At 51.7% G+C, this 15,326-nt stretch overlaps 1 protein-coding gene across 2 annotated transcripts in view; it reads right to left on the reverse strand.

Annotated features, from left to right (window-relative positions):
- SHANK2 (SH3 and multiple ankyrin repeat domains 2) overlaps positions 1-15,326 on the reverse strand; it is a 470,853-nt gene that overhangs the window by 147,221 nt on the left and 308,306 nt on the right. For both annotated transcript variants that reach the window (XM_057729608.1, XM_057729609.1), the window contains one exon: positions 14,950-15,074. In XM_057729608.1, coding sequence (XP_057585591.1) covers positions 14,950-15,074 — 125 coding nt within the window. The remainder of the gene's footprint in view (positions 1-14,949; positions 15,075-15,326) is intronic.

A 15,326-nucleotide genomic window follows, 5' to 3' on the forward strand; every position in this document is an offset into this window, starting at 1 on the left:
GAGCCTGAAGCCAGACATCTCTGGGATTTTCAGTTACTCAAACCAGCAAACTCCCTCTGCATGCTGAGCCAGTCTGGATTCAGTGATGTCAGTTGTAGAGAAAGTTCTGGAATCAGTTGGAGAGAATGGAGGAGATGGGGCACTCTTGCTTTGCTTCCACCCTTAATCAACTTCCCTCGATGCTTGAAGACAGTTCCTCTCACTTCCTCCAGGAAGCCCCCCAGGCATCCTCCAATCAGTTATGACTTTTGCCTTCCATGGACTTTCAATCTGCTTAGTCAGTGCTTCCCCTGCAGACCTGAACTATTCCATCATCTCCAGTTGGGCCTCCAGGCTGGACAGAAGAAAAGATGTGACAGGGGACACCGCAGCCCTTGAGTCCAAGCTCCAGGGTCAAGCTCAGCCCCATCGTGAGAACTGTGTGAGGCTGGGCACATCATGTGATCTTTCTGAGCCTCAACTTCCTCATCTACAAAATGGGACCATCAACAGGACCGACCTCCCAATGCTGGGAGGAGTGTGAAATGAGACATCGGCGTGTCCTGCACACAGCTGACCACCAGCAGCAGACGCATATTCTGACTGAATGGCCGTGAACCCTGGTGTTTGGGGGAATGTCCATCACTCAAAGCTGCAACCGGCCCACACTGCTCTTGGCACCGCTGTCCCCACTGCCCCCTTGGATGCCATAACCCACGCCTTGTTCATCTAAGGTGTCCTTTTTCTAGGTCCTTCTATTCCTCCCACCTCTGGACCTCTTGGCAGGTGACCCACCCATGACCTCCAAGATGATTGGCCACCCAGAACCAGGCATCTGCCCGTCCTAACATCCCGTCCTCACAGTTCTTCTTGCCAACCCCGCGCCCCAGCAGTCATCTGGTCCCCCTGGCCCCTGGTCCTTCTTGGTTCTACCATCTCCAGTCACAGCCTCTGTAAATCCAGGGCAACAGGCTTACGTGCTTCCTTTATGAAAACCACCCTCTTGGGGAAGATGCAGCCCTTTGAGGCATGTCTTGCCCCACCCCCCCAACCAGCTTGGGTGCTGTGACAGCCCCGGGAGATTTCCCCACCCCACTGTCCCCCAAGCCCTCACCCCTCAAGGCCCCACCCCCTGGCGAGTCATACTGTGGACACTGGGCAATATACTTTATGTGGGTGTCTCATCTCACACTCTCCTGGGGAGTTGGTTCCGCTACCATCCCCCACCCCAGGATGCTGACCTACAGCCCACCATGGTCCCTCCCTGGCCAGCCCCTTTACTCCGTTCCTTATTCCAGGCTGTATGGTGGAGATGTTCACAGCACGGGCTCTGAAGCAGCCGCCTGCCTGGGCCACAGCCTGGCCCTGCCACTCACTCACTGTGTGTCTGTGGGCAAGTGAATCTCCCTCTCTGTGCTCCAGCCTCCCTGTGCAGAAATAGTCACTGATAGGAATATCCAAACTCAGCTGAGCACTGAGTGGGTTCCTGCACGTGAAATCCCAGAAGCGAAGGCTGGCACACAGGAAGTGCTCAAGAAATTTCAACATCTCCCACTGCCATGGCCGTCACTGTTGTTTTACGCTGTTTGCAGTCAGCAAACGCTGGGTTTGAGTTCTGTCCCCGTGGGCCGGGGCTGGCTCCCCTCTCTCTGCTCCTGGTTTCTTCCGCAAGGACCAGCATCAAGACGGTCACTTACTAAGTGCTCACTGAATATTGTTGATTCAAACCAAGTCTGGCTTGGCAGTTTAGATAAACAAAGAATTACCCTATGACCCAGCAAGCCCATTCCTAGGTCCATACCCCCCAAAAGCTGAAAACAGGGACTCAAACAAATACTTGTACACTTTTGTCCACAGCAATGTTATTCACCAATAGCCAAGAGGTAAAAACAGCCCAAATACCCACCAACCGATGGATGGATAAACAAAGCGTGGTTTACCCACCAATGGGATATTATTCAGTCATGGAAGGAAAAGAGCCCCGACACAGGCTACAACACGGACGGACCTTGGAAACATTCTTTGTGAAAAGGCTACGTGCTGTAGGAATCCACGTATGTGAAAGACCAGAACAGGCAACTCAACAGAGGCAGAAAGCACATTAGCAGTAGCCTGAGGCTGAGGGAAGTGAGGGGATGCGGACTGTCTGCTAAATGGGTACAGGGCTGTCTTTTTGGGATGATGAAAAGTCTCTGGAACTAGAGAGAGGTTAGGGTTGCACAACATTGTGATTGTACCAAATGCTCCTGGACTTTGTGCTTAAAAATGATTACAGCAATATATTTTAAGGTATGTGTATTTTACACAACAAAAAAGATATACACAAGGAAAAAAGTACGTGTCTGCGCACATGTGACAAAATGTATCTCTGACAGACACACGTAAAGAAATAAAAATCCGAGAAGATAAGCCTCGTTGCAGTAACCCTGCCTCCTGGCGGCATCACCTGATTTTTCCTGGGGTGACAGTGTGAGCGTCTGAGAGGCAGGAGCGAGACATGGTCAGAACACGGCGCTGGGGCCAGACAGCCCTGGAAACCCAGCTCATAGAGCTCATAGGAGCTCTGTGCCTCCCAGCCTGCTAGCAGACCTTTCTGTGCCTCAGCCTCCTTGTCTGAGAAATGGGGAGAGTGCGAGAACCTACCCCCCCAGCTTCTGATGAGGCCTACGAGAGTCAGTACACACAGAACGCTTAGGGGTGGGGTGTGTGCTGGTGGTGGCAGCTGCTGCTGGAGCCGGAGCAGGAATGGGTGGGGGAGGACGTCCCGTGCAGCGTCCTTGCTTGGGGGAAATCCAGAACTCGAGTCACTGGATCAGAAGCCACACCGTCGAGCGCTGGCCAGGCTCCCAGCAGCCCGCAGCCAGGGGCGGCCACGGAGGTGTCTGGTCAGCTCAGGGGCAGAGCACTGCCCTCCTGCCTTCCTTCTCTCAGCCCCAAAACCCCAGCTCTCCAGGGTCCGTGCTGGGCACTGGGGGTCCCGGGGCTCACACCTGACCTCACCAGGGTGGGTCCTATGGGGAGAGGTTCCGGGTGGTGAGACCCTACCTAGGGGGAGGGGTGGCCTGGCCTGGTCAGAAAGGCTCTGCATCCCTCCCACAGGCTAACAACAACGGCAACAATAATAGTAATGGTTCCTCTTGTGTATACTATGTCTTCTCCTTCTTTTTTTTGAATTAATTAATTAATTTATTTTATTGGCTGTGTTGGGTCTTTTTTTGCTGTGTGTGGGCTTTCTTTAGTTGTGGTGAACGGGGGCCACTCTTCGCTGTGGTGCGCAGGCTCCTCATTGCCGTGGCTTCTCTTGTTGTGGAGCACGGGCTCTAGGCGCGTGGGCCTCAGTAGTTGCAGCACATGGGCTCAATAGTTGTGGCTCACAGGCTCTAAAGCGCAGGCTCAATAGTTGTGGTGCATGGGCTTAGTTGCTCTGCGGCATGTGGGATCTTCCTGGAGCAGGGATTGAACCTGTGTCCCCTGCATTGGCAGGCGGATTCTTAACCACTGCGCCACCTAGGAAGCCCCACTATGTCTTCTTTGCCAATGAGGAAATTGAGGCAGAGAGGGGTTGCGTGACTGGCCCAAGGCCACACAGCAAACAGGTAGATGAGCTGGATTTGGATCCACATGGGCTGCCTCCCGGGACTATGCTTTTAATTCCTGCTCTCACCTGCTTCTCAAGGGCAGTGGCCTCCAATCTGGTCTCTCTGTCTCCATCTCCTTCCTTCCTTCCTCCCTCCCTCCTTTCCTTTCTTTCTTTCTTTCTTTTAATAATTTATTTTATTTATTTAACTTTTTGGCTGCTCTGGGTCTTCGTTGCTGCACAAGGACTTTCTCTAGTTGTGGAGAGCAGGGGCTACTCTTCTTTGCAGTGCATGGGCTTCTGATTGTGGTGGCTTCTCTTGTTGTGGAGCATGGGCTCTAGGCGTGCGGGCCTCAGTAGCTGTGGCACATGGGCTTAGTTGCTCCATGGCATGTGGGATCTTCCCGGACCAGGGCTCAAACCCATGTCCCCTGCACTGGCAGGTGGATTCTTAAACCCTGCACCCTCAGGGAAGCCCCTCCACCTCCTTTCTTCCCAAGGCCCTAGTCTGGTGACCCACAGGCCATGGATATCCTTCTAAAACACCTGAGGTGGCTTGCTTCCAGTGACAGAGTGAAGTCCCACCACTCAGCTCAGCATTCAAGGCCTTCCCTGATCTGGAGGGCCCATCTTCTTTATCCTTCCTGGGCCCCCTGACATTTCCCACACATTCCTACATGTTCCTGCCTCAGAGCCTTTATCCAGACTGTGCCTTTCCCTTGTGGTGCCTTCCATCATTTATCAGACACTGACTGAGTACCTGCCATGTGCTTGGCTCTGGATGGACCCTCAGGTCATGGAGCTTCCAGTTCAGGCAGGGTCAGTGACAGGCACTGTGAGTGGGTGTCTTGGGGAATGTTGGGGAGGCTTCTCTGAGGAGGGGCCCCTGGGCAGAGGTCTGAGGGTGAGCTGGAGTTACCCTGGTGGAGGAGGAGGTGGAGGTGGAAGAGGGGTAATGGTTAGAGGAAGAGGGGGGCAGGGAGAGGCAGCAGTGTGGGCTGCTGGGGGTGGGAGGAGGCATGGCACACATTTGGGAGACCAGGCAGAGAGGGTCAGGGTCAAGGCTGATCTGCCACTTCCCGCACCCATCCAAATAACCCATTATTCCCTCTGCACCCCAGCCAGGTTTACGGGCCTCCCTCTCCCCACACACTTTTCCCCTTGAGGCAGAGATGGTCTCCTTTCATCTCCATGACCCCCAGCCCTGCCCACAGAGGGATGAGCACAGATGCACAATGAAAACTTGGTCATATGAAACTGAAGGCCCTGGGTAGAGGAAAGCAGAAAACTGGCCGGTAGGTGGTTGGTCTCATGGCACCAAAGCAAGGAGACCATTCTCAGCAACAGCTGGTAACTGTGGCTTTCCACATCCCCTTCCCCGCCCCTTCTCATTTCAACTCTACTTATTGTTGGCACACACACACCCTCATTCCCAAGACTGACAAACTCCATCAATTAAAAGATCCTACAGGGCATTTAGCACCAGGCCTTCCTTCAGTTCATTTGCCAACCTAACCACTTGCATCATGAAACGCCCCACAAAAGGGCACTGCAGACAGAGACAAATCAATGCTAACGAGAGCCTGCAGAGCTCCCTGGGAGGTGGGTGAGTGGGAGGAAGGGAGGGAGGGAGAGCAGGTGGAAAAGACCCAGGAGGGCTCCTCACAGGCGAATCAAGAGGCCCATCAGAGAAGCCTGAACCAGAAGCTTCCTATGTGAGGATCTCAGCTCACCATGCCTTCTGCAAACCTCACCCTGTGTAGGCTGGGGCTGGGTATACAGCATCCTTCCTGGGTTGAGGGAGATCATTGTAAGATTACATTTCAGTGACCCAGGATTTACCCAGGGTATCAGCCAGACCCAAGCTTGGGAGTCAACCTAGATTCAGATTTCCCTGTGGGGCCCTGGCAGGCTACCTAACCTCTCAGCTTCATCACCTGCAAAATGAACACAAAACACCTACTTCCCAGGAGGTCCACCACTGAACACATTTTGGAGCCTCTTTAATGCATCGGGGCATTGTGCTGGGCACTGGACACACAGTAGAGACCAGGTCAGCAGACTGTCCAACCCAGAGGGAGCAGGCATTCTTGGGAAGGAGACAAACATAAGTCAACCACCCAACACACGGGAAGATTCTGACAGTGAAGGAAGCACACAGAGTAAGCGTTAGGGGCAGGGGCAATCAGAGGGAGCCTGGGAAGCCCTCCCTGAGAACGTGACATGTGAGCTGAGGCTTCGGTGGTAAAGTGAAGGCTGGCTTAGAGCAAAGGACAGCACAGATGCGAAACCGCATTGATCCCTTCATCCCTCCTCACAGAAGAGACGTCTCCACCAAGCAGACGAGCACACCGACTGAATCATAAGCTGCTGTGCCCAGGAAAGCCAAGGACACAGGACACAGAGGTGGGAGGAGAAGGGACTGAGGGAGGGAAAATGCTGAGCCCTTCTACCAGTCTCCTGATGGGAGGCTCCATCCTCTCGGCTGCCGGGTTCAGCACCCTGGAGAGGCCCAACCGCCCATAGATTTCAGCACCCTGGACAGGTCCAAACGCTGTAGGGATCCCGCGCCCTGCAGAGATTCAGCACCGTGGACAGGTCCAGCCACGCCACTCTTCCTTTTGCTGCTCCTGGCCACTGACCAGCTGTAGGTAGTTGCACCTACTTAAACTGACATTCCAGGCCCTCTCTGGACAGCCCCAGTCACCCTCAGCTCTACCACATCTGACCCCTCCCCAAATCCCCCCTGAACGTTCCTGACCCCCTGAGCTTTCTCTGGAGCCCTCCCTCTTTAGTTCTGCCCGTAGAAACCCCACTTACTCATGAAAGCATTGAGCCAACACCATCTCTTTCATGAAGACCTTTTCCTGATTTAAATCGGGGTCTTCCCCATACTCTACTTTTTGCCCTCCTTCCAGATGGTGAGTTCCTCGAGGAACTCTGTCTGATTCGTGTATTTCCTCCCCACAGCACAAGCCAGCCCAGCACCTGCTGGGCACCCAACGCGTGCTGCAGAATTGAATGAATGAAGTTGCAAAAGTGATTTGTACAATTGCTACCAATTGTTGAGAACTCACTCTGCCAGAATCTGCATGTTTCACACACATTTTTATCTAGTTTAAGAAACTGAGGCCAAGAGATGAAAGATTTTCCCAAGTTCACACAGTGAAGAAGTGACAGAGCCTGGATTCAAACCCAGATCACACTGCACACACAGCCTGTGCCCTTGACCGTGGCTCCTTTCTGTCTCTATCCAACCCCGTGCACTGCCATCTGCCAGTCCCATGGAGCCTCGAGCACAGCAGCCGTGGTCCCCTGAAGTGATTCTGAATCTTTTTTTAGCCTGAAATTGAAATCACTGATGCTTCAAATTAGAACCCCAAAATGAACGGGCCAAGACTTCAGATCTGCAACAGCTAAACCGCCTGCATCTACCTTCTCGGCAGGATTCTGGGCTGCTCCTCAGCCTGGACCACCTGTTCTCAGTCAATATGGAGGACAAAGTGACCCATTCTCTAGGTACAGGAGGGGCTACATCTATGTGCAGGAAAGGGGTCCAGCCTCCCAGACTTCCAGGGGTTTCCCCTAGAGCAGTGGCCTCTAAAGCCTCAGAAAGTAAAGACTTAAGTGCAATGAGTCTCAGACAGCGAAGACCCCAATGCTAGGAATCCCAGAGAGCAAAGACCCCAGTGCTATGGCCTCGGACAGCAAAGACCCCAGTGGCAGGATCCTTGGAGGGCAAAGACTAGAATGACAGCAGTTTGCCCTGGGCACTGACATCTTCTAAAGGCAAACAACAAATTTGTCTAACTCCTCGGTGCTGACTTTTATATGCGACTAAAAGAATGTTTTTCAACCGTCACGGAGAAGGTGGTGAGAAGCTTAGACCTTAGGAAAGCCTAGGCAAGGGGATGGAGAGGCAGGTCAAGGTCACAGCCTCCCCTCCTGCAGTGCTGGCAGCCCAGGCACAGGGGAGCTGGAGTGAGAAGCTAGCCAGGGGTCCCAGGCCTTTTCCAAAACCAGCACAGCAAGAAGCCACAGAGCCTCAGAACAGAAACACCCCACATTCAGAGGGACCCAGGACAGCCCCTGGGCCCTGCCTGTCTTTAACATGAAACCAACAAAACTTGACCACCAAAGTATCGACGTGATTCAAGGTCAAGAATATGCCGGTCGTCCTAACTTCCTGCTAACATCAGCTGGCATTTGCTTTTTAACTTAGTTATTGAATTAAATACCCATAAAATGACTTAAATAAGATATTAAGAATTTTGCAAGGGAGGGGAGTGGGTAGAGTTCCTAGATTGGCCATGCAGGCCACCAGCAGGACATGTGACAAAGCCTCTCACGATATCCTGGAAGGCAAGGTAGAGAAAGTGAGCTGTGTGACCTGGCTGAACAGGGATGCTGGCACCAGGGAGACTACAGAGGGCTCTGGCCTTGGCCCTGGGATCTGTCACTGGAGGGTAAAATGGGAATCGTGAACAGGAATTCCAAGATTACCTAAAAGCCAGACTCATGCCAAAACAGGATTGAGCAAGGCATGAGTGCCCGGAGAGCATGAGAGCCAAAGCCACAGGCAAGCCTGCCAAGGATATTTGGGGCTTGGGGTGGGGCGGGGCAGGTGTCTGCGCTAGCTGACGTCCCCTCCGCAGAGAGGCACCAGGAAGCTACAGCCAGTGCGCTCTTGGCTGGAAGTGCCCGGCTGTATGTGCTTGGCCCATGGTGGGTGTGCTCTGTAATGGCTACATGCTGGAAAGGACAGTGGTAATAGTCAGCTGTCATGATTATAACATTATGACTTACTATTTTTTACTGAAGCGTAATTGATTTACAATGTTGTGTTAATTTCCACTGTTCAGCAAGGATACTGAATATAGTTCCCTGTGCTACATAGTAGGGCCTTGTTATTTATCCATCCTACATATACTAGTTTACATCTGCTAACCCCAAACTCCCACTCCATCTCTCCCCCACCCTCTCCCCCTTGGCAACCACGTCCGCTCTCTATGTATGATTTATTATTACTATTGGTTCAGCTCATTGTTATTGGTTTCCTCTTCTGAGTCAGGCATCATTAATGATGATGAAGGACAAGATGTCGATCAATAACAAATACTGATGGGATACTATGTCCAGTACCGCTGGCCCTCCACGGTCTCCTAGACAACAAGATGGGGGCTAATAGCAGCCCGCGTGCCCGGAGCTCAGGTGGCACGTACAGTGGACCCTCGAACAACAAGTGTTTGAACTATGTGGATCCACTTACATTTTTTTTTTCAGTAACTATCTAGTTGGCCCTCTGCATCTGCAGGTCCCACATCTGTGGACAGAGAATCCTCGGATACAGAGGGCTGCCTACGGCACAGTGTTTACAGGATTTTGGCATCTGTGGCGGGTCTTGGAATCAACCCCCAGCGGATACACCGAGGGATGACTGCGGTTCACGTCCGCTGACTTAATTCACACAACCACCAGCTTTGCTGATGGGGATGCCGAGACCCAGGAAGCGTGTGCGGATTGATGACCTGCACAACCACTGATCAGGAACCACCTGGACTTTGTTTACTCTCCTCAATGTAATACTTAAGTTTCAAGCTGGCGAGCCTGACCGATTATCTCTAGGTTGTAACAATTATTCATACCTCCAGCTGGGTTGAAAGTAATGGTTTGGGCAAATGTGCGCCAGGGTCTGCATTACATTTTCCAAATCGCAGTTCTCAAGCAGCAGCCTGACAAACATTTTATAAGGTACTCAAATAGTCTCTAAGGAAAACACCAGGGCATCCCTCAGCGATCTCACTTTAATGCAAACTGAGATTATAAAACAGTTGCAGGCCATCTTTAGTGCAAGTATTGAATACGAGGAAAAAGTAATTAGCAAACTCAAGCATCACTTTTCAAGGATGAAGGATATTGCTGCCTGCTTTAATTGCAAAGCAAAACCTATTTAGGGAAATTAACACAAAAAACGAGATCTGCCACTTCAGGTCTAAGAAAACAATCACAAAAACCATAGGAGTCTCCAGTACTGCATCAGGTTGGGGAGTGATGGCCCCAGGAAAATAATTAACGCCCAGAAAAGTGCTGTTGTCTGAAAGCAAACAGTAACTCCTCGGCCATGGAGGCTGAGACATGGCTCAGCTGTGTGAGATGGCTTCTTCTAAGGAATAATTTCCTATTTGTGAAATGAATCCTTGTCAAAAATTAATACTGTCATTCTAGAAAATCTGAGAAAGAGAGAGAAGTCTGCAAAAGAGAAAATAATCACACACTATCCCATTACCTAGGGGTTAATACTGTCCTTTTTTTCCTATGCTTTTATTGGGGGGAGGTGGTATAATTTAGGTAATATTGTGTAGATAATTTTAATTCTGTCCTCTTCATCTAATATAAGGTGACTGTTTCCTGATGGCAGTAAGAACTCCTTGCAAGCATAATTTTTAATGCTTTCTTATAAATTCACAACAGATGCATGGTGTCCCCTGAACCATTCCCCTCTACCTCCACCCCTTTCTTTTTGCTGCCCTGTGGTCTCTGTCTGTTTTTGTTTGTTTGTTTGGTTGGTTGGTTTTTAGATCATTCCCTTAGGATGGGTTCCTAGATGTAAGATTCCTGGTTCAGCTTTACGGTTATTACATCTTGTTACACTGATTTCTGAAACCTTTATGGCAATTTATCCATTCCTATAGCAACCTAGGAGTGCTGTCACTAGCGACGGGTATAGTAATAAAAAAAGTGTTTGCTAATTTGAAAATTAAAGTTGGTATCTCATTGTCTGTGTTTCTTCTTAATTTACGTCCATGTATCTCTGAGCTGTGACGTTATTGACTCAGACAGCCTGGGTTGGAATCCCGGCTCACCTGCTGCATGACCATGGACGAGTGACTGAACCTCTCTGTGCCTCAGTCTCCTCATCCATCAGATGGGGGTAATACCGATGCTCTTTTGTAGGATGACTGAGAGGGTTGGATGGGATCGTGCAGCGCGTGGCAGATACACCCCCGATGACTACAAACAAGGACACGGGCCTTGGGCTGCATCTGCTCTTGTCACTGTTGTTCGCTCTTTTGACGGTTTAATTGTATCGTGAGCAACTCACGAGACACAGGATATTTTAGTTTACAAAAGTAACGCGAGAAACAAAACTTAAGTTTCCAAACAGGGAGGCTTGTGGAAGAAAGCCAGTCGTAGCTTTGAGATGAGGAGATCAGGGCAGTGCCTGCTTCTACTTTTTTGTCAGAACGCTAAATTGAGAGGTTAGGGACTTCTCTGGTGGCTCAGTGGTTGGGAGTCCACCTGCCAATACAGGGACACGGGTTCGAGCCCTGGTCTGGAAAGATCCCTCACACCGCAGAGCACCTAAGCCCATGCTCCACAACTACTGAGCCCATGTGCCACAAATACAGAAGCCCACATGCCTAGAGCCTGTGCTCTGCAACAAGAGAAGCCACTGCACTAAAGCCCGCGCACTACAACAAAGAGTAGCCCCCACTCACCACAACTAGAGAAAGCCCGCACGCAGCAATGAAGACCCAACGCAGCCAATAGCTAACTAACTAACTAACTAACTAACTAACTAAAGAGGTCCAAAGAGCCAACATGATGAGGCCAGCAGGTCGTCACCTTTCCTGCCCGTCAGAACCGCAGGCAGCGTCACCAAAGCGCCCTAAAAGCACCTATGCTCCTGCCTCGTGGTTCTGATTCTGTGGGTGTGGGCTGGGACCAGGTCTCAGTGTCTCTGAAAGGTCTGCAGGTGACCCTGGTGCCCAGCTGGGTTTCAGTGGGTGAGGCCGACGGGCGCTCCGGTTTGTTGAGTCCCTGCAGGAATCAAAGTGACATCCCCACCTCCAGTCTCCTTAATCACCGCGTGCAAAACTGTCACCCATGACATCCACGTCCTCCTGACGACTCCTCGTAAGCGGCCTCTCCTGCCCCACCTCCTGGGGGTGAGGAGCCTGAACTGAGATAATCTCAAAGAAATAGCAGGCGGAGTATTCTACACCCTGTGCCTGAGGCTGCCTCTGCCTCTACATGCTTCAATTTCAACTCTAGGGCAAGCCTCATCGTTATTGAAACCAGCCTGAATCGGGTTTCCTGTTGAGCCTTAATCATTCCTGGCTGGTGGAGGCCCCAACCTTACATGTGACCCGCACAGGAAGAAAACATGCCCCGACTCCCCGCCTGCTTCTCTCTCTGGGCTGTCACTGCCCCGGCCCCCCTCTCTGAGCATCAGTCTCCCCGCACCGCCCCCACCCCCGGCCCTCCCAGGTCTCCAGAGGGACTCGCAACTCCCACTGCCCACCCTGCCCACTCCCACTGCCCCTAAGAGCTCTCTGGGGAAGGTGCAGGGTCACCAGCCATCTGGGAGACCCGCACATCAGGCTGATCTGAAAATGGTAAACACGGGGTCTACGGGGCCGCCTGTTCGAACGTCCCCTTGCATGGTGCACCCGCTTCCTCTTCTCCACCCCTGAGATGAGTTTTCCTAACAACCTGCTGGCCCATCTATTTCAGCATCATTCCCAACTGGAAGATAGCCTTCTCCACAGAACCTCACTCAAACCTTTGGCTTTTCGGCGGGAGGGAGGGGCGTGCTCAACAAAGAAACAATACCAGCAACAAAAGAACAGACTCCTCCCCAAAGTCAACGCAGAGAGATACACGTTAGAGGGCGAGGCACCCAGGAAACGGACGCACAAAGGAAGCCCTCCCTGACAGGGTCCATGCCGGCAAGATGACCGTTCTGACAAAGTACAGAAGGAAAAATGAAATTCAGGAGATGCTGAGGACTTTGAAGAGTGAACGTTCACTTCAAAAGTTGCCCCTTGGTCCCCAAGTTCAAACTGCAGCATGCATTTTTAAAAAGAAAATAAAAATCGGACCTGCTTTGTGTTCCTTTCCAATGGCAAAGAGGAAGGAAGCCTTGTGGGGGAGATGTAGGGAGATGTGGACAGTTAGCCTGCACTTGGGGCAGCTTCCAAACAGGACCCGGCACTTGACCAAGAGCCCAGAAACCCCAGCCTCCAGGACAGCTTCCGGTCAAAACAAAGACCCACCGGAGACATGTGAGTCTGTCTAAAACCACCCCTCCAAGGTTGAAGCTTTTCACTTAAAAACACAGAAAAATTTTCTGTCGGAAAAAACATGCACCTATAAGGCTGTAAACGATTTTCCTATTCCAGTGGCGGAATCTGGTAGCTGGGAAAACAAATCAATAGAGATTCTCAGCCTTTTCAACCCAAGCTCCCAAAGGAGAATTTCTGAGCCCCCACGAGGTAGCCTTGGAATGAAATGGGAAGAGTGGGGTCCCCAGGCCCCCCATCCCACCACACCCCCATTAGAGCAGGACCTGTGATGAGCAGCCTTGTAGGGCCTGGGGCTGTTTGGGACCCACTCCTCCTTCGGGTCATTAGAGATGTAATAAGACCAACAGAACCTTAAGGCAGCTCAGGGCCAGCCAGTCCTCCCTGGAATCCTGGAATTCAGAGGTTACCCAGAATATAAAAGCTGTTCCCAAATGGCAAACATGTTTGCATATCAGAGGTTAAAAGCAATGTCAAAGGAGATGCTTTGAAAACAGAAGGGTAGAAACTCTTGATGCTTCCAATTTCCACAGAGCCTTGCATCCAACCAGGTGGCGTGCCTTCTCCGCCCAGCCCAAGGCATGCGCTGCAGACGCGTCCGCCAACCCAGCGCAGCTCTGCTTCCTGGGAGAGGGGTGGGCCCAGCACACGCTCTGCAGCCGTCCCACGCTTCTTTTATTGACTAGTTTATCAAGGAAACAATCAGAGAAGCCTAACAACCAGGGATGCTTCGGCATCTGCAGCCTCATTTATTATTTAAAACCGAGAAGCAGCAACAGCTCTGTCAACCTACTGGAATCTCTCTCTCTGTGTCTCTCTCTCTCTCTCTCTCTCACACACACACACACACACACACACACGGGAAGGGGACTTACATCACAACTACATCCTACAGAAGATGATTCAACCCAGTCTCTCTGCGTTTTCATGAGGTTACAAATCAAGTTAACCCATGAAAGCACCGCAGGTGCCAGTCTCCACCATGCTGGATGTGCACCTCACAGTTTCAATGAAGGACCCACAACGCTTCATCGCAGCCAGACTCTGATTGGTCGGGAATAATTTAAATACTTCTTTCAGCACACAAAGTGAGACCCACAGACTGGAATGAGGTGAAGCACCTTCTCCGCTTCACCTGGCTCTCTCTCCTCCAATACCATCTTTCCTTCCGGATCTCCATCACTCTTACAGTCTTTAGAAACACCAAGGAGACCGTGAGCAAAACTGCAGCTCAGAAAGCACCCTTGGACGCTTGGACATCGCAGAGAGAAATGGCTTCAAGTGGCTATCTCGCCATGGCCTGGGTCTCCTCCTTTCCAGAAAGAACGAGTGTCTGGCCGGCCCCACGGCGGAGCGGGCGAGTGCCCGGCTGGAGACCACGCGCCCATCCTTTCCACCTGGCGGTGGATTTCCAAAGGTGATGAGACAGAGCTCAGGGTTAGCCCCACAGAACGCTCTTCCAAGAAACATGAACTCCCAACGGGGGCCATCTGAGCTCACCAAACCTCTTAAAAATAATTTTTTCAGGGTACAACATATTCTTTTATTCTTGATATTTCCAAAGAGTAACACGTTCCTTTGAAAGTAACACCTAAACCCGCAAAAGGCAGGGAGCTCAGGTGTGCTGGCAGCTTGCTACCTCTTACACACCAACATGGCAGCTCCAGGTGAGGCTTGAAGCAGTCGGGCACTCACATCTAGTGAGATTTTTTAAACGAAGAGGACGCTCCCTTCCTTTCACCTACAAGAGAAAGCTGGTTTTCACAGCGTCTGAATGTAAAAGTTTCCTTTTTGTACCATCACCTCCAGTCCCCCGTCTTGCCCAGGCTCCTTGGTCTTTGAAGACCATCATCCACCCAACTGGCCAGTTACTTTGACCTGAAAATCAACGGACTCTCAGCCGCCAATGTTACAGACCTCATGCAAGCGAGAGCCACAGCACAGCACTTTTCAACCTGCCCTTGTGGCACAAGAATGGGCCGAGGCCCCCCATGGGTCTATTTGTACACTCACAACCATGGATTCGTGCGTGTCCCCAACATCATGGCAACCATCTTTCTCGTCCGTCTACCTTCTACTTCAAACCAATGGCCAAGTCACATACATTTCAAGCCTCCAAAGAGACAAAGCCAAAGCCTCAAAGACAGGACATGGCATCCACCGTGGGTGGAAGCAACCGGTCCCCGGCAGCCTCCACGTGTGCACCCAGGCCTGGCCCAATGATCACGCTGCCAAGACCACAGACACCAACCTCAAGAGAGTCGGCGCTCTCCCCAAGCAGAAAGAGACGAACACCAGTGTCCCTACCTCAATCAAGAAGTCCCCGGTCCTCAGTCCGGCTTGCCAGGCCACCCCGCCTTCATCCACGGACTCCAGGTACTGCAGGGCCGGGAACGCCGGCGTTGGCGTGAATTCTTCGATGGGCGTATCCGCTGGGAAGACAAGGTACACCTCATTACAAGCCTGGGAGATGCTTCCAAGTGGGTAGCCCAGGCCTCCCACGGGACCCTGGGAGAAAGCAGACCCTGTGTCTCCATGGGAAGTGGGTGGCCCAGGCCAGGTCTCCCCTGGGAAGGGGCTGACACGCCTGGTCACGGGTCAACACAGACTCAAGCAACATTTTGGTGCCTCCAACATCTCTCTTGGCCTCTGTGCTGAAAACACAGGATAACGTGCTCCCCTGT

The sequence above is a fragment of the Hippopotamus amphibius genome, chromosome 3 (assembly GCF_030028045.1).
Source record: "Hippopotamus amphibius kiboko isolate mHipAmp2 chromosome 3, mHipAmp2.hap2, whole genome shotgun sequence".
Lineage (NCBI taxonomy): Eukaryota > Metazoa > Chordata > Mammalia > Artiodactyla > Hippopotamidae > Hippopotamus > Hippopotamus amphibius.